Source organism: Rhipicephalus sanguineus, chromosome 3 (assembly GCF_013339695.2).
Source record: "Rhipicephalus sanguineus isolate Rsan-2018 chromosome 3, BIME_Rsan_1.4, whole genome shotgun sequence".
NCBI lineage: Eukaryota > Metazoa > Arthropoda > Arachnida > Ixodida > Ixodidae > Rhipicephalus > Rhipicephalus sanguineus.
The window spans coordinates 86,350,666-86,374,686 of NC_051178.1; the positions used below are offsets into that span (position 1 = coordinate 86,350,666).

The window sequence follows — 24,021 nt, forward strand, 5'->3', positions numbered from 1 at the left end:
GTTTAGTGATGCATTACTGCAGTTGCTGCCTCGGTGCTCCTACAACAATATTTTGTTCCCATTTAAGCAAACAAAAAAAAAAGTGTGCGTAACTGCTTAATAAGCAAATATTTGCTGTGGAATAACGGTACTCTTGTTTACGTCTTCGCCAGAGCAGAACAAAGAGATGTGTACCAATGGGCACGGGCCAACGGATGGAGATTTGCTTCTTGACAAAGCCATAAAGCAATACTTCATGTCCCAGCGGTTCAAAGCCATATCTATTCCTGACTTCAATTACACCGTCCGTGTGGCCATGTGGAACTTACACATGGAGTTCTACAACGGCACCGTCTTGGGATTGACTGCAGCGGAAAGACTGGGAACCAACTATATGGAAGCCAAAGCTAACAAATCTATGCGAATCCGTGTAGCCTTGAAACTTGAAGGACTGAACGTTTCCATTGCCGCACGAACAAAGAGGTTCCTTGGGTACACGTACATTGAAGCTGACGTATTCGCACCTGCGATTACGTTCGTCGCCGAAATACAAGAGTAAGTTTCCACTTGTCATTTTCGTAAACGCTAACGCAAGAGAAAAGACATGTCCGGGTCTACGCTTTCACCTTTTACTATAGTCGCTCAGCGACACTGATTAACCGCATCAAGACCACCGCATGTGAAAGGCGCGCGGGGTCCCCCCATTTACTGAGTTTATTGCACATCAAGCTGTGACTTCTTTTTCCGAAACACCACATCACTACAAGAGAACGAAATACCGCATGTCATTCTGAAACCCCCTATAGATCTTCACAGCATGATAGCGAGCATTACGCACATAATGCTTTCCTGTAAAGGGAAGCGTGAAATGTGGGGGGCTGCGTGCCCTACAATAAGCCAAAATGAAGTTCGCGCATTACTGAGTAGCTCCTCAGTATAAATAGGAGCACAGCTTTCACTTTTGAACATACGACGGTATGTTTGAATGCGACATTTTTGTTATTATCCACCTGCTCGAGTGCACAACTCGCCGCCTAAGATGTGCGTTGCATTCAAAGAGACTGTTTTGACGATGCAATAATACCCAATAGTATACACGTAAGATATAAACACTGTTATATAGGCACCCAACTAAGGGCCTTAGGGTCTCCATCGTTCCTTCATTCCGAACCCGTGACGAAAGCAGCAGTGGTGCCAAAGCGTGTTGTCGCAGCACGTCGCTTTCCGGAACGTCTAGGTGGGAGGAGAAAAGGTGTTTTAAAGGGGCGTAGCGCGTGTAGCGTGTAGAATGGGTAGCGTGTGTAAACGACAGGTCATAACACATTAGTTGTAGCTCTGAGAAATTCGCATTAAGACGAAAAAGCTGAGGTGCTCAGATTCACATATAGGCAGAGTAGGCTGCCAGAACGAGTCAGAAGACACCTCGCTTATATATCTCCGGGCCAAAACCATTTCTCCTTGAATAAATCCTCGCAATCGCTGCAAATTGCTGCAGACAACACGTACGTGTTGTCTTAAAAGACGTAGGCTTTCAATCGTACCAAAAATAATGTCCCTGCGCTCCTACCAAATGCCACTAATATCCCTGCGGAGCTCGCCTTCATTGTACACGCTTAAAAAACAGTGGTTGCCTTGTTCATACGCCCGCTCTTGCGCAGATGTGGCCTTGATGCATTTGCTTTGTGTCGAAGAGATATGATGCTGTTTATAGGGACATCGAACACACGACAAACACTTCGTGAGAAAGTTGCGTCAGTGGATCGAGTGGCTTTGAAACCCTCCCACGTTGTACGGTCACAAAAAACAATGAATCCATCGCTCAATCAGAAGAACGTAGCAGCGTACCGCTACGTTAGAACGAAAACAGCGGTGGCCTTGGGAGCACGCCGAGCCAGATGCGAAAGAAGTGGCTGGTCGTTCCGTCCCGCCTACGCCACACCTGATAAGGGAGGCAATCGTAGGCTCGGGTCGTTCCTCAAAAGCAATGGACATCACAATAATGAAGGCGTCAGCGTTTAATAGTTATGTGTTGTGAAAATGTATGAGCAACGACAGGAAGAAACCGAGTGTAAACTTTGATAACGATAGTCCTCATAATCTCTCGAGAAAAATACCAAAATATACACGTGACAGAAGCAAGGTTTACCGAATTATTTTGGTGCAATGTCCCGATCGCTTCTTCGAACCAAATAAACAGTGGTAGTAAGGTGGTTACTCTGCTTGGCTGCTAAACCGAAGGACAGCGTGTCGATCTCGACTACGGCGGATGCATTTTTGACGGAGGCGCTGATAGTAGAGGCCCGTGTACTTAGGCCTAAGTGCACGTTAAGAAAACCACGTTGGTCGAAATTTCCGGAGCCCTCCATTACGCATGCCTCATAATCACACTTTCATTTGGCGCGTAAAGCCACAGAAATTCTTATTAAACCGAATGAAGAAATCCTGCTCTCCTTATCTGCGATTAACCGTGAAACACAAAGCTGGTGTAAATTGGTAAGGTCCAGGGAACCATGCCAAACCTTGGCACAGCCCCGCCCCGGTGATACAGTGGTTATGGTGCTCGGCTGCTGGCCTGAAGGTTGCGGGATCGAATCCCGGCCGCGGCGACTGCATTTTCGATGGAGGCGGAAATGTTTGAGGCCCGTGTACTTAGATTTAGGTGCACGTTAAAGAACTCCAGGTGGTCGAAATTTCTGGAGCCCTCCACTACGGCGTCTCTCATAATCGTATCGTGGTTTTGGGACGTTAAACCCCAGATATTAATATTATTAAACCTTGGCACACATTCACGACTATGGCGTGTTCGCCGGCTTATAAAGTAGAAAGTGTAATTCGACGAAACAAAGGCGGAACACATCTGCTGCTTGTCGCTAGCCACCTGTTAAGGACTTGTGCGAAATTACCAGCAGTATCCTCTGGTAGTTTTCAGCAAATCTTTTATTTGTTGCTTCATACATGTACAAGTTTTGTACCGGGCTCCGACTGCTCCATCTCGTCCGCGATGCAGCGATGTCGCTCGCCCGAGTTGATGTTTACAGAACGTCGTAGAACTGTTATATATGTGCACTGTCACAATGTGTGATAAAGCTTGGTATGGGTGGTAGTGCGCTGACCGGACCTGAAATAAATATACAGTATTCAACCTCCGCCAAATCTGTATGCTGATATGCTTCCGGTACTAAGCACGTCCATGTAGCTCAGCGTGAGTCCATGACTCTCTTGTAGAACCCGGCTCCGGCCTACAGATGGCTCGTGTTCCGAGCAGAAAGTGCGCCAGAGTTAAACGTTGCGATTCGCTGGGGCCGCCCTCCAGGCACGTCAGGAGCCTACTGTTAAGGACGGCTTCAACCTTGCATAAAGTTGCGAGGCGGCCCAGTATATGCCGGCTGTTGGTTTCTACGGTCCGCTTCAAAGCATCTTTAGTGGATCGAACAAGGCCCCCGCCCCACTAAGGAGCTCGCTCTGCAATATATCTCCGCTGCATGCGCGTGATGGTGGCATACTCTTGTGGAGAAAGGGCGAGCACTTTCAAGCTCCGTGCGCAAGAACGAAAGCTCTGGTCGTTTTCCGAGTACACCACTGCTGGAACACCTCGCCGCGCAGCAAAACGACGAAAAGCAGTAAGACTGGTCGCTGCTATCATATCAGATGTAAGCTCGAGGTGGACAGCACGTGTCAAGGCGCACGAGAATATGAGTATATAGGCCTTGATCAAGTTCTCAGCTGTGCGAACGTAAAGGGGCCCAAAGTAGTCGACGCCAACAACTGAAGATGCTTAAGCTTCTGTTATTCGCTCTGGTGGTAACAGTCCTAGTGGGGCAGACAGTGATGTCACTCGCCATTTTCTGCAAGATAAGCATCGCGAAATAACAGTCTACGGTTTTCGGTCCCCTCAACACACAGAATATTTGCCCGAGAACTGTCAGCGTGAGCCCGTTACTACCATGTGGGCCGGAACACCTTGAATAATTAGAGCTGTGAACTTGCGCTCGACAGGCAAGTGAATTCATAATAAAAAACAGCGCGAAAACTACAAGGACGAGACAGATGTAAAAGGACTAGCGCTAGGCAAACGGATATAGGACTAGGCAAATGAATATGACGCCGATTGCCAGTGCTGCAATTGAGCAGATCGAGCAGCCCACCGACACGTAGTAGTCCTCCTGCACCCAGGAATGGAGCCAGGACAAGGTACGATGACCATGATGGCGGCCTTTTCGTTTCTCGAGTAATCGAATTTCGGCTTTGGAGGACTGGTCTTCGACGACTCACAGCCAGTAACGTTCGCCTTCGTCACGCTCACAAGTTCGAAGGGCTCCACAGTGGAGAGGGCATTTTCTCCAAGCTCGCAAGAGCCGATTGAGCGAGCCGAAATCTTCGGCAACGCACAATTGCATTCCTCGAAGAAATAATCGATGGAGAGACCGTCGTAACTCTTTCAAATAGAGGCTCAACATTTCTTATTTCGTTGAGAAGACCATCGTGCTTGAAACTGAAAATTTCCTCGGAAATTAAAAACCAAGGGTGTCCATGCCACCACTTATGCAATTCCAAGAGCACTTTTGCAGATACACCGCAGGTGGGTATATCGGCAGGATTAGCGCCGCTGCTGTAATGCGTCCACTCACCGAGATCGGTGAGCCTGGAAATCTCGGCCCCGCGGTTGTTGACGAAAGGATCTCGGTTTCGTGCTTTCGATTGAACCCACTGTGGAGCAACGAGAGAGTCGGTCCAGAAATGAACGGAAGCAGTCTGAAGGAGTGGCACTGAGCTTAACAGGCAACCGTGCTCCAACGAACCACGCGATAAGCTCCAGCCGAAAACGTGACATCGTTTTTAGTGCTGCGACGCGATTTCTACTGATAAGCAACTGTAGACCCACGTATACCATCTGCAGAAAGCGCCTGAAAGTTAATGTGCGCACCAAAGGCCTTAGGACCAGCATCAGAAATTGTGTGCATCTCAAATTACAGCTGTGCTCGGCGATCGCGCGCAGAAGCACGAGCGAGAAATACGCCTCTGGACATCTGGTAACTTGGAGCGCCCACCAAGTGTTCCATGCAGCTTAGACTTCTTCTGGCAGCTTGTCATCCCAGGCGCGATTCCGCTTCCACATGTCTCGTAAAAGAACCTTCCTTTTTACAGTGATTAGAGAATACGGATCACAGACTCTGACTACTGTTTTGAAGTATCGCGCGCTTGGTGGCCGGTCTGCTTGTTGCAAGTGAGGCTGTGTTGTGCGCTGTTAACGCTACGGTATCGTTTTATGTGCCGGCGGCTATATCAAATTTTTGATGGGATGGTCCTCTCTCTTCCTTCACTCTCAATGGCAACATTTTCGTGGAGAAATTGTTGCTTCAGCATGACGGATTTCGATGCACATTTCCGCAGCTGCATAAAGGCGTATGCAAAAAAAAAGTCACAGTTTCGCCGCAAGGGCGAAGCAATGAATGCGATAGCAAGAAAATTTACACCATTTCCCGCTGAAGGGGACCATGAGGCGATGCGAAGCCGGAGCATTTGCACGATCGCGTTCCGTTGGCGTTCGTTGGGCATGCTACCGACCTCGCGTCGTGGAACGCGAAGAGGAACGCTACGCGCGTCTTGTCTTTCCTCTAGCGTGGCCGTTAATTCTCACAGGGCGAGCGGGGAACGCGGTGGACAGGCGTGCGAGAGGGGGGCAGCGTATGAAAGCACAGAAAGGGGGAGGGGACGCGCATGCGTTGGTGCTCATCGCGGAGTTGCGCAGGAGAGAATTTCGGCATGCCTAGCCCGTGTTTCAGAGGAAAAGTGGAAAGGGGAGGGGAAGTGGGGAGGGGTATGGGAGAGGGGAAAGAGGAAAGGGGGAAAAGGGAGAGGGGAGGAGGACAGGAAGAATGGTGAGGGGAAGTGGAGAGGAGGTGTGTGGAGAGGGTATGCGCATGCGCAGTAAGGGTGGTCACGCCGCACACCACCGCCACCACCGGATTGAACTCCGCCATAAGATACTTCGCATCTAAAAAGCGGCCCGTGATGGACGCGCTGCTACGCTGCAAGAACATCTGCCCCTCGGAAGCAACTACCGCGCGAGCAGATAGCGAAAGGTCAAGGTTCTCCCTGCGCAAATATTAGAAGAAGCGGGCGAGCTGACCGACGACTTTCAAATGCACCCGTTGCGCTCCCCACGCCATCTCGCTGGTAATGTAGAAACGCTTATAAGCGCCTGCCGTCTCTGAGTCCTGCCGGGGGTAAGGGGTGTGTGTATAACGCTCGCCGTTAGCTACCTGAAGGATCTGCGCTTTGTGGCGTAGTGATTAGCGCCACGCGCTGCAGAGAGAGAGGTCGCTGGTTCGATTCCGCGCTTCGTAAACAATTTTCTGAATTATTTTTCTTTGGGACTTTATATATATATATATATATATATATATATATATATATATATATATATTTATATATATATATATATATACAGTGCATGACGGCGGTGACGGCAAAAACCAGCAGAGACTGTCCATATAATCGCTATTGCAATAAAACGAGTGCTGGCTGCCGCTGCTCTGCATCAAGACTCACCAGGAGTCGTCGAGTTCCGCATTCCGCCCATACATGACTTGTGTGAAGCAACACATACTTGGCTCCTATGTCTCAGGCTGAGGCTGTGGTTACCGTCGGTGAAGTTGGGCTAGACGTATCAAGCTGTCCGGTCGCTCTGTGAGAAGCGGTCGTTGCGACGGCGCCTGAAAACTCGCAAGGACCGTTAGTGGTCGGCGTTGGAACCTCTTGCACGAATGTCGGCACTGCATTCTGCAAGGCTGTGAGCTCTGCTGTTGCACAGTACGGAAGGAGTGCGCTGCTGTACGGATACTGTCGCCGCTAAAGCAGATGCCGATGAAATGACGCGTGCAGATCTTGTCGGCGAGCCCGTGTCATTAGGTTCTCTGCTCGAATGGCGGGTTTGCGACGACGAGGATTCTTGCTTTCGTTCCTCGCGCAAGTGTAATGAGAGGAAACAAAGGCGGAATGCACCTGCTGCTTGTTGCTTCCCAGCAGTTAATCACTTCTGCAAAATTACCAGCAGTATCTGCTGATAGTTTTCATCACATCCTTTATTTTACAAAGACCATGGCAAACTGAGAACACAGAGCACGCTCGTACGCAATTCCTCACGTACAACCCGATGCATCATCTCTCTATAATTGATACGTACCTTCCTTCAGAAGCAAACTCGAGGTCTTCCTCCCATCCAGCCTTGACGGTACTGTAGGGGAGATATTCAAAAGGCGGAATGTACACACGCTTCGATTACATAAGCACTCCTTGTACCGAAAGTGCGCCTTAATCTTGTAACATCACGAAGCACCCCAATTTCACTTACCTTTCTTTTCTTTTTACCAGGGCCAACAATACGCTCATGTTGCACCGCCTCGAGATGAACAATACTAAGGAATTGCAGGTCCACTTTCGCTTCCTCAGTCCAATATTGCGAATACTGAACAGGATGAAAAGGCTTCAGCGATTTATCAACGAGAAGATAAATGAGCGGCTCGAAGCTGAATTATTTTTCGCTGTCGATGACGCCGTGCAGGTGCTGGCGCAACGGCGTGCCGAGCGTAAGTACTTATGTTTACGTAATTTTGGAAGAGAAATATTGACAGTGTTGTATTGCTAAGGAACCTTCTGTCGTCCAGGCAAGCAGTAAATAATCCATGTGTAGTCAGGGTCAATCTTCTTATGGTCATAACGCAGAGTTAACCGCCACGCAGGGGATGTAAATAACTGCAAAAAAAGAGAAATAGAACAAACATTATATCTCAATGTTCGTTACGCAGGTTAAATAGGTTAACAACAAAAAAGAAACTTGACTTGCTACAAAGTCTTGGTCACAATGTCTACTTTCTGAGAAAAAGAACAATACAGCGTCTGTCGAGACGTGCAGAACCCTCGAGAATATTCTGAAGAACGTCAGTTATGTGTAGTTCTATATTTATGCAGACTCCGGCAACGAGTAGCGCTCATGCGAACTCGGCTACGTTCGCAGTCACTGCGACATACTACTCCTTCACAGCTATCACAATATGGCGATCCATCCATCGTAGTGACACCCACATAATAGGTACGTGCGTCCAGGCCTGCGGCAAATTGTTGCTCAGCTGGATGCGCAAATTGTTCCAAAGACGGCGCCAACGACTGCACTCTGCATCGAGCTAGAAATTCGGACAAAAAAGTTGGCGTGTCCGAGGTCATTGGTTTGATGGAAGAAAAAGGGCGCAAAACGCAAACGTTCATGGGGGCGATGCTATAAAATGAATATATAGGGGCGATCCTGTAAAATGAATATATAAAGGCGGATCAAGATTATTTAACAAAGTAATCACCATAGTGGTCCTCCACATTAATGTTTACGCGCTCTTCAGCTCTAGCAAACGTTGAGTTTTCTAGAACTTCGGGCCATTCGTTTCTTTTTTTATTTATCAGCACTGTCCAGTCTCTTCACAGCTTTGAAAAAAAAGCCACTGAAATGCTTTTCAAGTGGGTAGCTTATTCTCACTTGCCATCGTAAACACAACCCTGTTGTTCTATCTCTTAGCATCACCACAGTCCTCTGATACTTCTTATGTTCACGAAAAATCACCTGCACACTATGGGGTACCTTCACTGTGCCACAGAGGGCATCGTTCGCTTGCCGAAACGCTTGCGCGGTGCGGCACGAACTGATGGCTGTGGTGCTTTCTGTGCTTCTGCTGCGTTATTTTTTGAGACAACAAAAGTGTGGGTGTAGAACTACGATGCCGAACACGTTTTGCGAGCCGGCGGGCGGTTCCGTTTGCAAGAGAACAACCGAAAGATGTGTTAGGTTTACCGAGTAACAAGGAGCAGCGCGAGATATGAACGTAGGCCCTACAGCTATCACACAGTGGTGATTCCACTTTTGAATGGATGTGCACGCGTATGTGCACGAAACACATTGCTGCCTCGGACATCTTCGCTGCCTGCGATTCGAATTTTAATGGAATAAATATTGGTCAGAAGTGACATCACGTCGGCGAGAAATTTATAGCTGGCGAAGCACCCCAGTTTAATTTTCTTGGTCATTAGACAAAGTCACTCTAGAGAAGCAGCCCTCGCAGTAATCGTTTATTGATCTCCTGTGAAAATACTTCTCACAGTTTAACAGAAACTTGAACAGCCGTGCTGGGTGGACAATCGGCTCTCTGCGCAATCAACAAGTCGCAGTTTCTCACTGGTAAATGTGGGTGCAGCTGACCAGATGTCTGCCTCTTTTTACAAGTGACACAACTGGGGCATTGTTACGACTGCGCAGCATTTAATTTTAGGCAAATATTAAAAAGTGGTACTTATTAAAGCGTTGAGACTAACAGCGCTCACCAGGCCACGGCTACCACATTCCGCTAGAAGTGAAGAAAAAAAGTAGAAAAGAAAGACCGTGTACTTTCATTTGGTTAAAGGCCTTAGATGATCAAAAATTGATCTGCACTTTCCCAGTTCGCTTTTCTTCATAATAATATGGTGATTATGGCGTTTCAAATCCAGAATTTTTGTGTTTTTTATAGGGGTGTGCGAATAGTGAATTTTGGAACCGAATCGAATACGAATCGAATAGTGAACACCGAATCGAATACGAATACTAATCGAACACTCTTCGAATAGTTTTCGAATAGTAAGACAACTCCACGACATTTTCACTTAAACGAATATTCACAAACTTTCACCAAAGAAAATTACGGTTACTTTTAAACGACTCAATGTACTTAAGTTATGAAAACTCAGGTAAGCTAGTACACAGCAGCAACCTAAGCCTTCGAAATATCTTGTAAGTGTAGGTTGAAACACAGCAGTGATACCGCAATCAAGGTTTGTCACCTGCTTTTAAATAAAATTGAGACACAAAAACTAATCAGTTTTTAACCGAACACCACGCATACAGCTAAGGCTGTAATAAAACGGATAAACCTGTCATTAACAACATGGGGCTCGGCACCGAAAGCGTGTGAACATCACTGTTGAAAGCTGTATCGGCAAGAAATATTTATGCAAACACACCACTTGCGTCTGTTGTAATTCGTGGAGCTGAATGTAGCCGCAGTCCCCTTCAGTTATTACAAGACGAAGACACGAACTGGGTAATGCGATGCAGGTGCATGCAGCATAGTAAAAATTGAGTAAGAGTGGAGTTTTCAGAAAAAACACCTTCATCCGGTAATCAATATAGCGTCGGTAGTCTCGTAAAATCTTGGGTTGCATGCATATTGGTAATTTAGTGATTAAAGAAGAAAAATGATCGTTGACTGTTCCAGAATTTAGTTGTTTTCGCGTTCTCCCGTCGGCGCTGATTATTCGAAAACTATTCGGAAAATATTCGGTATTTTGAATATGTACTATTCGATTCGAGTACCGAATCGAATAGAATGCTATTCGATTCGCTATTCGAAATTTTCGAATATTCGCACACCCCTAGTTTTTTAGGCTGAAGCCACCGCGAGCTGCACGTTTTGGGCGGCTACTCTTTTCGTCCGGGTGCTCATTTCAAGACTTACGATGCACTCAGGCACTCATTTACGCATGTTGTGTGTTAAAAGTACCTACGTGAAAGTAAAGCGACCGTCGCGGAAGTTTGGACAGCTAGAACACCGAGGCTGTCCCACACACAGCTACAGCGATAGCAGCGTTCGCATGCCCTCTCATACACAGCTTCGCCTCTGGCCCCATATGAAACTGAGGCGGCAGTTTCGTGACCATAAGAAGTATTAAAGGACGCTGGCATCACTGAGTTGAAAAGTGATGCCAGCGTGAGTACACGAAAAGCAGAGCAACGTGTGCAACGTTTGCACCAACTCGATACGGCAAATAATATTCCGTCTTGCAAGCTCCATGTTCGTGAGACATGTAGTAACCGAAGTCTTCCGTTATGTTCCTTACATTTTTCTCACTCTCACTTCTCTTTCACACACACACACACACACACACACACACACACATACACACACATACATACATATATATATATATATATATATATATATATATATATATATATATATATATATATATATATATATATATATATATATATATATATATATATATATAAACTCGTCGGTATTCTGCTCTATGACAGACTAAAACAGTAACCCGCGCCACTTACACATACCTACCGGCAGCTGCATCCGCAGTGTCTCGTACGATGGTTGAATGCCGTCATTATCAGGCATCCGTGGCTCTTAGCGGTAACAACTTGATGAGCAAAGCGCAGAACCCTTTAGATGCCTAAGGCAGTTCATTAAAGCTTTCTTGCCACGGAAGCTTGAGGTCACTTAAATAGTCTGAAGCACCATGTTAAAGGTATAGTTCATCATCAATAACCTTGCAACACAGGCGCGGTTCGAGAAACATATTTACTGAAAGGGGGTAGACAGGACTAGCGTTCACAAAAAAAGGGCTCTTGCGCTGCTGTTATTCGTCAGAAAATCGTTCAGCCGATTGCAATGAGAACCGGTAATTAGTGACCGCGATCCAGCAATGGCAAAGAGCGCTTACGAAGTAAAAACATTGTAAACTTCGTTCCGTATTCCTGACTAGTTGTTGGGCGCATTTAACGGCAGAACTGCTTAAGCTTGGAGTACCGCCGTTTGTAGACCACGTTAACTTAACGAACCGGGGGAGGGTTAAGCTAAGAGAGGAGGAAAGCCGAGTACAGATGTGGAATGCGACTGCACAAAAGGTGGAGGAGAGTAAATGCATAGTAAAGCATAGCATAATCACTATGAGCATTATGTAGTCGCTCAAACTTCGTAAAACAAAGGAAAAAGCAGAAGGAGAGAAAAGACAGACAGGCTCTACATTCGCAACTATTTATTCAAAAGGAAGGCTTCCTATATATACACAAACACGTGAATGCGCAGATGCATAAAAACCAGACACCGGGCCAAGTTTTGAAAATTAGACTCAACGACTTTCAAAGGGCGGCTACGCTCGCTCGGTGATGACATCGGTACCGGAAGCTCTGCTCCAAAAGCTGAAAGCAGGAAGCCTAACGTGAACGTTAACGTAAAAGCAGCGGGAAAAACGTGGAAGCAGCAAGACGCCTAACGTGGGCGATTAAAATTAGCGTAAAAAGAAGGCACAAGTAGTGTCATACCTTCGCAAGGTCAGCCAAAACCTTAAAAAGGTTGCATACAGATATGGAGTACCTGCCGTTTCTTTCTGCCCCAAGTAAACTGTCCCGCCTCTGCCCACGATTCACGGGCGGCCTTCCGAGCGGTTGTACAGTAAACCACGTTAATTAAACGTTACGTGCACTGCTACACTGCAGCAGTGCATATGATTCCGCTCAGCTGTGGCAAATGTTACATCGGCCGAACTGGCCGATGTTTTAACGACCGAACGAGGGAGCACGCTAATGTTTTAAAGAAAGATGCGAGTGTGCACCTGCGCATTCAGATCTGTCTGCACATATATAGATCCAGTCTTTGTGAACCGCCCGCGATTTTCTGAAGTTAGGATGCCAGACGGAAGCAAGAAGAAAACCACGCGTGAAAGGTATAGCCCTGTCACATCCGAATGAATGGTCATGCATGCGTCAGTCAAACATCTGTTGCGCTCTATGATGCTGAAATGAGATTGGTAAATATTTGAGGGTGGTGACATGCGTATATTGCCCGTTTGGGCCCATGTCTGCTTATTGTGCTTCTGCGCGTGCACGTGTCTGTGTATATATAGAAAGCCTTCCTTTTGAATAAACAGTTGTGAGCGTAGCGCCTGTCTCTCTTTCCTCTCCTTCTTCTGTTCCGTTTCTTGTACGAACTTTGCAGTACTACAATATGATCAGTAAACGCCAACTCGACCAAGAAGTTATCCTGAAGCACAGCATAGTATTGGCCGCGAGATCGAGTGGAGTCGCCGCCTGGCGGCTACTGGCTGAAGCGCACGTAGTGTGGATTGCTTCCTGCGTCGTCTGCTAGCCACGACGTGTTTGTATGTGCGAGTACGTCATGCGCGTTCTCAAAGGGCGGTGTGTTCTGTTGTGTTAGTGCGAGTTTAACTGCTCGTACGTATACCTAACATGGTGTACAGAAGCAAATGGGCTTGCTCGGCTGCATGCGCATTGTAATAAAATCAGTGAGTGCGACTTTCGAGAGGGCTGTGTATTGGTGTCGTACCCTTCATTCGCCAAAATTATTTCAGTGCTGGTGCCGCTTTCTTGGGCCGCGAGATCGACCTATAGGTGGCAGCACCGTTGCCGCGTTAGTGTGGAGAGGCCGTCGGCGGTGCGTATACAAATGCACACAGCGGCGCTTTGTTGTGAGCGGTTTGAGCCGTTACCCGGCAAATGAAATGTGTTGATTGCAGCTTACTGGTAATATATAAGCTCTTCATTGTAGAATCGATGCACAAAGATCAGCCAATGTTATTATTACCAGTGAGAGAAGCGCAATCTGCCGATGAAAGGGATGTTCGCCCTGGATGACAGTCTGCGCTTAGCACTTTATGACGCTTTTGGTTGTTTTCTCTGTACGTGTTGGGCTTGTGTTCTATGTACTACGCACTGCAGTAGCACAACTGAACTACTTAAGTGTTTACTTCTTGTCCATTTGTATACCAGCCCATATTCCTGTGAAATTAGCACTGCTCGCGCAAATACGCATTTTTTAAATGTTGTTCAGTTCCCCATGAAATGTAGGACAGTTGATAAGTTTAGTCAGGAAAGCTACGTGATCGACAGCGCTTTAGCGCCACGGAGACGTTCCACGCGTACGCACTTGTTCTTGCTCCAGTAATAGAATAAAAAGGTAAGAGTTTAGCACAGAGCTTTCATTGATTGATTACATGCACGATCTGTGTGATGCAACAAAGGTCTGGTTATTTTATGGAATAAGTGTTTTTTTTAACAAATAACGTCCGCTGTCTTCCATCAATTTGTAACAACTCCACACGAACACTCAAAGTAATGTAATAAAAAAGGATGAGACCTTGCGTGAAATTATACGACAGAAATTTAAGGCACGCCGTCGGGAATAATTTTGAACATTAGGGTTCTTCAAAGCGTACCTAAATCTAAGCACACGGGTGGTTCAGCGTGAATTTTTCCCCAAGTTCAAATTGCGCGAGGTAACTCCGTTTTATCACTGCCGTGTCATTCTATTGTCTGTTTTTTTAGAAGACAGCTTGAGTACCGAAGTGTCAGACTTCACTTGATAGAAATATTTCGCTGTAGCGGGACCACGACCGTACAATAAAAGGACATCTTAAGCACAACTAAAGCTCATCGCATAACCGATGAACTACAGTGCCGCAGTTATACACCTAAAAACAACGCGAAAGTACACGGCTGATGATGATTGATGATTACTGGGGTTTTGTGGCGCAAGGGCCATGAGTGGCCAAAGAGCGCCATGTCTATTATGTGGTGTTAGCGATGACCAATGATTACTATGACCGGGTGCATTGTGGCTGTATAGAGGCCTAAAATCACGTGCTTTAAAGAAGCGTAAAAGATGTGTATACAGTATAAAATTATGGCAGTGATAAGTGGTGTGATCTATGGGTGTAGGATAAATGCCGAGTGAGCATGGTACTTACAAGTGAGAGGCGGGATAACTGCACGAATGCCTCCTCAAGGCCTTTGAGCCCAAAGGCCGGGAGGCAGGTGCTTCCTTTGATAGAGTTCCCGCAGCAACAGCCTCAGTCATGAGACCGCGCTACGGGCGCCTGGAAAAATAACGTTGAAATTATGTACATCTTTTAGATACTCAAAGAGGGACTGATATTTAAAAAGTGGTTCTCTGCCAATGAACATACCGGGATGAAGTGGGAACTGCAGGTATATTGATGAAAAATGCTTTTTTCTGAGAGCGTCTAGCTCTGTGCATTGCAGTAGGGTGTGGAGTACAGTTAGTGGCTAGCCACAGTGATCACACAGAGGTGGGTCGCCTCCAGACAAAAGATATGAATGTGTACTATGTATGTGGCCTATCCTCAGTCTGCAAAGTGTAACTTCTGTGTAGCGTGACTTCGATACCGGCGGCCAATTACCCAGGTGCGGTTTGACAACGTGTAGCTTATTTCTTGTCTGCGTATCCCATGTGCTCTGCCAAAAGGCCCTGATCTTTCTTTTGAGGAAGGGTTTTAAATCTAGTGGGGGAATAGCTACGAGTGTATTGGGACTGTTTTCGTGGGCGGGTACTGCTAGGTGATCCGCCAACACGTTGCCTGGAATCTCGCGGTGCCCTGGCACCCAGCACACTACAACATGTTGTTCGAGTGTATATATAGTGCATAAAAGAGAGTATAGCGAGACAAGGACAGGGCTTTTGTGTTTTTTCAGAGTTCTTAAAGCTTTCACCACGCTTAGGGAATCCGTGTAAATAACTGCCTTTTGTAGTTTGTAGTTTTGATTGTTTTATGTGCTTAACAGCCGCAAGTATCGCGTAAGCTTCCGCTGTGAAGATACTTGAGTTTGGGTGCAGAATACCGGAATCGGAAAAGGATGGACCAACCGCTGCGTACGACACAGAAGTATTGGACTTTGAGGCGTCTGTAAAGAATTCAGGACAAGTGTACTTGTGCTGGAGTTCGAGAAAGTGTGTACGGATATGTGCAAGTGGCGCGTGCTTGGTAACTTCCACGAAAGAAACATCACAATCTATAAGCTGCCACTGCCACGGCGGGGCGAAAGTACACGGCCTAGAGCCTCATTTTTGTTTACCAACGAGTCGCTAAAACGTTGCCTTCACACACTATTTGATGCTCCTCATGTCTGGGGCTACGCCAAGCGCACTTTAGGATGCTCTTAAACCAGAAAGCGGCACCAACACTGAAATGATTCTGGCGAACGAAGCGTACGACCCAATACACAGCCCTCTCGAAAGTCGCACTCACTGATTTTATTACAATGCGCATGCAGCCGAGCAAGCCTATTTGATTCTGTAAACCATGTTAGGTATACGTACAAGCAGTTAAACTCGCGCTAACACAACAGAACACACCGCCCTTTGAGAACGTGCATGACGTACTCGCACATGCAAACACGACGTGGCTAGCAGACGACGCAGGAAGCAATCCACACTACGTGCTCTTCAGCCAGTAGCCGCCAGGCGGCGACTCCGCTCGATCTCGCGGCCAATAGGTCGATCTCGCGGCCAATAGCAAGGGGTGGGAAAGAGAAGTGAAGCTGAGCAGGACTGATGTAAGGACGAGGAGGAGGGTAGTGGTTAAAGCACAGCATAGCCACGTATAGTATGGTATAGAAAGGAGTGGGAAAGAGAAGCGAGGGTAAGGAGCAGTGATGTGAAGGTGAGGAGGATGGAAAGGAGCAGGGGCGTAGGATAAATCATAGCATACCATGCATAGTGTGCTACAGCGACGGGGTGGGCAAAGAAATTCAGGATGAGGAGGGGAGAGGGTAAAGCAAGGCCATGTACAATATATCAAGGGGTGAAGTGGGAGGCGGGTGAGGAGAGTTGATGTGAAGGTGAGGAGGTAAGGAGGAGGGGAGAGGGTAAAGTATGACATAGCCATGCATAGTAGAGTATAACAAGGAGGGGGAAAGAGAGGTGAGAGTGAGGAGGAGTGGTGTGAGGGTGTAAAAGAGGAGGAGAGCGGGTAAAGCACAGCGTAGCCATGTGTAGCAAAGTGTGGGAATGGGTAGGGAGGGTGAAGAGGAACGAAAGGCGGAGGGGTGTAGCATAATTTAGAGGAAGAGGGGACAGGGTAAAGTAGAGAAGTGGGCAAGTGGAGGAGGGGCGAGGCCGTTTGTGGTGTCTTGACTTCTTTCTTGTGTCCGTGTTAGCACCACGCCCTGTCATTTAGAATGGAGGAGGGAGGCGAGTTGGAGAATGCAGAAATGCCATCAGCTGCGCTGTTTCGTTAGTCTTCCCCAATTTTTTAACAAAAAGTTCATAATATTGGGTAGTTTTAATTTGCTCCCTTCATTAATGCAGAATAATGTACGAGCTGCATGACCCTTAGCATCAGTTTTCATGATTTGAACTCACACTCACCATCGAATGCAGAACAGCGTACGAGCTGTAACAAGGTTTCGCATATTACTATTGCCTTTTGAATTTGCTCTCTCCACCCCACGCAGTACAATGTACTCACTGTACGACGTTCGAGGTGGTCGTACGGAATGCACTGGACATACTCAAGCTTGACCCAAGCCCGCTGCCCGCCCTCACAATGGACATGTTCGCCAGACTCGCTCGGGTCAAAGTGACGAACGGCACCGTCAAAGGGCTGCCGAGGCTGCGCCAGTCGGGTGACGTGGTCGCCCGCATAGATGAATGCGGTGCGTACATTTACGCCGATGTGACCGTTCGCAACCTCACCGTGGCGCTTGTTGCAAGCGTGAGGACGTTCATGGCCGACTTCACGGCCGCAGTCAAGTCCAGAATTTCAGCGAGAGTCATCATCGAAGTTGTCGAGTGAGTACATCTTACTACATAGAGACACAAACAGCTCGAGGACACCCGCCGTGGTAGTTTAGAGGGTGAGGTATTGATGTTCAAGGAGGTGGGTTGAATTGGCCGTACCCGATATAGGCGAACTGCAAGAACGACATTTAGGCGCGCCACTGAACAATCCAAGATCAATGTTCGTTTTCTTCTCTCCTACTTCACGCCTGAATCATATCGCGGCTTTCGAAAATAAAACGCCACAACTGTTATGGGGTTTTACTAACCCCATGTCTCCAAGCTAAAGGTCGCTTAGTTTAGTGTCTTTTTAATTTCCCTGAGAAACTTGCCATCGTTTTCGAGCCTAACTTAATTTTTTTGGTGACTCATTCATAAGACTATCGCCTAGAAATCCGTGAAATGCCGCATAAGTTCTATGTGGACGCGTTGTCATTATCTGATTGCAAATTTCTGCGTACTTACATAAATTGTGACTGTTAAGGATTAATCTAGATGTACACTGCTTACTTACTCCTAATTTTACGTGCAGAGGTCCAATAAGCATCTATCAGTACTCTCAAAAGCAAGCGCTATTTGTCAAGAACGCCCGTCGTACTGTTGCTTATGTACGGTGAACGTTTTGTTGTTGTTGTTACATTGAACTCCACTTCAGTGAACGTATTTCAGATGGGGGCGGCAATCCTAGACGCCCGTATACCTAGATTTTGATGCACGTTCAATAAAGAATGGGTGGTCGAAATTTCTGGAGTCCCCACTATGGCGTGCGTCATAATCATATCGTGGTTCTGGCACGTAAAACCCGAGCACTTATTACTACCACCCGCTTGAGTGAACTCCACGGGACACACGAAAATAGTTCCCTTAAGTAAAAAAGTTCACTAACTGAAAATTCACATGAATATGGAACGCATAGGCTACAGCATACATCGAGTCAAAAGTGTGAAGTTCTGTTTATAGAGTTGTGCACATCGACATATGCGAAGCGCGTAGCAGTTAATTTGCTGCCTGTCTCTCTTTGAAAAAAAAAACTGTCATTTTCGTTTGCAGTGGTAAATTAAAGCACACAAAGTAATAAAGCTATCCAGAGTGTTTGCTTTTGTTCCCTCCCAATGGCACACAGTTCTTGCTCAGACATGAAGTCTCGCTACTTTGCGAGGTGTCTTACAACCTCGGCTAGCGTTGCAGGATTTGAATGTCCCTCTGCCGTTGCATCTTCCACATCGCACTCTTCTTTTTTTGGGAAGAACACTGCAAACAATTTCCAAATCTCATAGTTGAGCACCGGTAACGTGCCACTATGGAGCTATTTGGCCGTTACTGGCCCTTGTGCCATTAAACAACATATGTCATCATCATAATCATGGATAACGAGCCGCTATCACAGTGCGCATATTCTTTACACAAAGTGTTGCTGACAACCAATCACTGTGATGGTTCATGATCTATGCATACGTCTTTCAGCGCTGACGTAGCTTTCGACGTCCAGCTAACGTCAGCGCTGAATAGCACGAAACTTCCATGAAGGTATTTATAAAATGAGCCCGGGCCATCTGATCAAGTTCCGTAAACTGAAACAGTTGCCGTTCAGAAGTTCGTTTAAGTGAAAGATTTTTGCATAGTATCCATAGAAGAACTGCGGAGGGTGCTCTAAAAGTTCGTTATTCTGAAGTATTTGTTAAACTGACGTGAGAAGAACTCAAGAGCTTACTGTATCCAGGTTAAAATATCTGCGAGTTAACATGAAATATAAACGTTTTTTTTTAATTGTAAGTCAGCCCGAGAAGTCAGGAAAATCCTTTTAAGTTGGTCTCTCTATAAAGTGTAAATCGGGATAACCATGGGATTAGTATAATACAATTTGCATAAATTTATTCTCGTGTAAAACGATAAGAGTCGTCTCTAACGTAGGAAACAGTACGTACTTTACATAATGCTCTGTCTTGTGGTATTTCCTAACGCCATCCGTTCTGATCTCCTTTTTCTTTTCAGACAAAACGCCACACTAGCGTTAAAAAATGTTGTTGTCAATACGACGGACAAAATATACGTCACTGTTACGCCGATCGGAGCAGTCAGTTCTGTCGCCGCTTTCTTCTTACCGCCGAAATTCATCGCTGAAATTACCAGAAGAGAGCTACAGCCGCTGACACGCTCTACGATACAGGGTGCTCTAGATGCATTACACGGTTTCGTTCAAGGAAACGACCAGATAAGAGTGCAATAAATGTCTCATCGTGATTTTCTTGTCCTCACACTCATATGAATACGCATGTCCACAAATCAGTTGTCCTCTTATGTGACGCGCCGCTGGTGTTTTCCAATTGTAGTTCCTCTTCAGGTAACGTATATGCCCTATGGACAATTTACGTGAAGTAGACAGTTTTCTATTTTAATTTTTGACGCGTTAGTACTCTCTTTTGCGCGTATTGGCAATCATTTTTTTCTTGCGCACCTGTCATGCCGTATATGCGTTATCATAAGTAATAACCTGCATCGCTCTGATCACAAAGAAGTCTTGAGCAAATAAGCAAAAAGAACTGTCAAGTGGACGCTATGTATCATACAGAGCACTTAAATCACTTGAATGGAACGTTCGCTTTAGTGCTACAGGTGGAGCATTCTGTCTACGAGGGCTCCAATGCGGGCTTTTTCGTACTTCATCGTGGAACAGCTTGTAGCATAACGCAATGGCAAAAAATCACACTCGAAGGAAGGATAAACGGACACAGGCATTTGGATCCGCTGATCTTCCCTTATTGTACCCTTGTTTCCCACTGCACTGTGCTCCGAGCCATGCTATTTTGTTATTTATTTTCGAATTCAGACCTATGCAGTGGCGTTTTATATAAGGCGCATATTTACCTTCGCTGATTTGATGAATTGTGCATGCCAGCGTCACGTTACAACGGAAGGACTGCTTGTTATTCATTTCTCTTGCAACGTCTAAGAACTAAGACACAAGAAGAGAGACATTCCATGGCCCTCTATCGTGTTTCCTTATGTGAATCTGCGATCTCGAGCGCTTGCCTATGATTCATCGCCAACTGTCCAAGCAAAGCTTCTAAAAATAAGAGCGAGTGCAGGAACACTGAGAACATGCGCTGAAATGCATCCTCCGCGTCGTTAGAAGTCGGTGCACTGCCAGCAAGAACAGCTGATACACCCATAAGATCTAAAGACATATTGCGCATGCTCATACTGGTATTCTAAACATCCGAAAGTTAGCTTCGTGGCCTCATCTTTTTGTCTTATGGGTCCTGCCATCACAATTATTACGCATAAAACATGTTAACACCGGAGTAATTCGAAATAATACATCACCACCACTACAAGATGACACAGGAAGGACCGATAGTGTACACGGACTCATATGTCCACGATTGGGCGAGAAGTGTTCCAACGATGTCGAGCAGACAGCGACTAAGCCAAGCGTTCCGAAGACGACAATCAAGGCAATATTTTTACGTGGCCTAAAATCACTGCTTTATAACGTTGCAACCTCCGCGATTCTATATAAGGTCTTTCATAATGAGGGAAATTCAGCAGATGCGACCATCACCAAACAATAGGTGCGGCTCTTCCTTACTCCGCGACGCCACGCTCTAAGAAAAAAAAAAGGTGTCGTTTCACTCCTTATTGCTAAATATATGACCCTCATATGCAGGGTGTCGGAACGAAATTTTTTCGTTTCGGTTTGATAAAAAAAATTGCCAAGCCTGCGCAGAACACGCAGCACAGTCACAGCGAAAGTTGGAACAACGGCCTATCTTGAGCCCGCTGTAGACTCTCTTGGGGCAACTAATACAGGTACACATGCAAGGTACCCACTACGCTATAAATCATCGTAATTTTTCTGAAGCAGTGAAACCCCCACTATGCCACTTTTGGTCATTCTTAGAATCGTGGTATACCGCTACACATCTGTAAGGCATTATGTGAACTTTGTGCTGTGGCTGATGATGATGAATTATGGCTGAGCCCTTGTAAAGGGATGGAAGCATTCAATGACCGACTCGTTGCGCAATTCGCATTGCGTGACGCCAACTTTTTATTTTACTCTTCTGCCACGCTATATTACATATGTTAACAGGATTCCTTGCCTTTATTGAGTATTTTTGCGAAACCGTTACAAGCACCAGCGTCGCTCTGTGGTAAAATACTCAACTGCCATGCAGAGGGCGCGGGTTCAAATCCCACCCGATCCTAGAAATTTGTTTCTCATTTCATTCTTTTCTTATTTCACGCGATAGCGGTTACCGACACCGGCGGCGACGACTGACAACGATGGCGCCAAACTCGGCTGTTGTGATCTCATAACAGCTTTCGCTATAACAAATTCCAGCGCCGAGAATGCCCTCTTCACTGTGCGTGACAGGCACGCAAAAGTCGACTTGCGTTAATATAAATATCTGTGGTTGCCACTGTTTTCGTTTTTAACACAATTTGAACATATCTTTTTTTTTTTGGAATTGCTGCCTGAGATACGCGCCAATACTGTACCCTAAGATATGCATAATTGCTCACTCTGCATGACCTCAGTTGTTTCGGATTGCCAAGCTTTCTCGTGAACCGAAAAACGATAAAAAAATTTCGTTTTCAGTCCGGAACGAAATAATAGATAAAGTTTCGGGCACGTTTTCGTTCCGGTTTTTTTTTCCGTTTTTTTTTTTGTTTTTGTGGCGTTCCGACACACTGCTCATATGTATGACTCTCTTTATAGAGACACGTAGACTCTCGTCACGAGAGTCGTCCGACGCAAGACTTTCCAAAAGAGTTAGAGTGTCTCTTTAAAGGGACTTATCGACCCCACGACTCTCCTAAAGAAAGTCAACGTGCCTCTCTAAAGAGAGCTATACATGTGACAGTGACATATGCAGCAAACAAATTCAAAGAGAACCTTTGTTTTCTTAAAGTGCGGTGCCCGCCTTGTTCATATCGCTCGTCCCTTACGATTCCCTTTGTTCAGGTCGTCTCAGGCGTCTCTGGCTATGGTAGCGCACAGCCGAGTGCAACGCTGTGAACATCGTGCAGAGAACCACAGACTCAGGGCCGCCGTCGCCGGCCATCAAGCTCTCACGTCCGGAGGCTCAGCAGCGCCATACATTGCTGGTAAAACTGCGGAGTGGACACATGTACTTTGGTATATAATCGTGTTACCCGTGCGTATATCCACATCTGGAGCCAATTGACCTGTCATATTTATCATGACCACGTTAGAGCGTTCGCTAACCGTAATTCAATTACGTGGCAACCCTATCCCGCAAGATTATTAGCGAGCATTAGCGGGTAACTCGACGTCATCACTAGCGACATTTCCCTACCTTACATCTTAAAATACAAATGAGAAGACAACTGCGCCTGTCGCCCATGTTTTCAAGCAATATATGCTAGTCTCAACAAATCCTCAGCAGTGCCATATCATAGCCTGCCGAAAAATCGTAATATTCTTTATATAGTGTCCCATTGTACCCTTTATACGCTGCCATACTAGTTTTATACAGTTCAACGAATGCGCAATGTTCAAAATCTAGATTATGCTTTATGTCTATTCTCTTATGGCAGGTGCTTTATATACCCTAACTAAGTTATCTAGATGCAGCTCGTTCTCTTTTTGCCCATTTTGTTCTCATAAGTTCTGCCTGAGCTGTCACCGCAGAAATAATAGAGTCTTTGTTCAGCTTACAAGAGCTCTTTGCTTGGCTAGTTGGTCCACGACTGATGGAGACACAAAAGGGCAACCAAGATGACCGTGTAGGAAAAAGAATGTTAGACCACGAGGACATCTAGGAATATGCTCGCAAAAAATCGCAGTGACTCGTACGTACCCGGTAAAGAGCGATATTATTGCGATAGCAATTATATGGACAGTCTCGGCTGCCTTTTGCCGCCGCCGTCATGCACCGTATATGTATAAGTGTGTATAATAATAATATCTGGGGTTTAACGTCCCAAAACCACGACATGATTATGAGAGACGCCGTAGTGGAGGGCTCCGGAAATTTTGACCACCTAGAGTTCTTTAACGTGCCCCTAAATCTAAGTACACGGGCCTCAGACATTTTCGCCTCCATCGAAAATGCAGCCGCCGCGGCCGGGATTCGATCCCGCGACCTTCGGGTCAGCAGTCGAGCGTCATAACCACTAGACCACCGTGGCGGGGCGTATAAGTATGTATACATATATTGAAGTCCTAAAGAAAAATAATTTAGAAAAATGCTTCCGAAGCGCGGAATCGAACCAGTGACCTCACTCTCTGCAGCGCGTGGCGCTAACCACTACGCCACAAACCGCAGACCCTTCAGATAGCTAACGGCGAGCGTTATATACACACCCTTTACCGCTGGCAGAACTCAGAGACTGCAGGCGCTTATAAGCGTTTCTTCATTACCAGCGAGATGGCGCGAGGAGCGCAACGGGCGCATTTAAAAGTCGTCGGCCAGATCGCTCGCTTTTTCTAATATTCTCGCAGGGAGAACTTTGCCCTCCCGCTGTCTGCTCGCGCGGTAGTTGCTGCCGGGGGGCAGATGTCTTTCCAGCGTAGCAGCGCGTCCATCACGGGCCGCCTTTCTTGCTATTTACAATTTTTTCGAAGACGTATATAATGGAATGGATGAAAATAAGCTAAAATTTT

At 46.3% G+C, this 24,021-nt stretch overlaps 1 protein-coding gene across 2 annotated transcripts in view; it reads left to right on the forward strand.

The window, feature by feature from the left end:
- Nucleotides 1-19,706, forward strand: part of LOC119386813 (uncharacterized) — a 41,555-nt gene extending 21,849 nt beyond the window's left edge. The window contains exons 2-5 of one of the 2 annotated variants that reach the window (XM_037654085.2): nt 153-534; nt 7,354-7,568; nt 17,063-17,399; nt 19,380-19,706. In XM_037654085.2, the coding sequence (XP_037510013.1) occupies nt 167-534; nt 7,354-7,568; nt 17,063-17,399; nt 19,380-19,614 (1,155 nt within the window). In that variant the 5' untranslated portion in view covers nt 153-166 and the 3' untranslated portion in view covers nt 19,615-19,706. The remainder of the gene's footprint in view (nt 1-152; nt 535-7,353; nt 7,569-17,062; nt 17,400-19,379) is intronic. The other variant, XM_037654083.2, reaches the window with a different exon arrangement.
- Nucleotides 19,707-24,021: the final 4,315 nt, after the last annotated feature.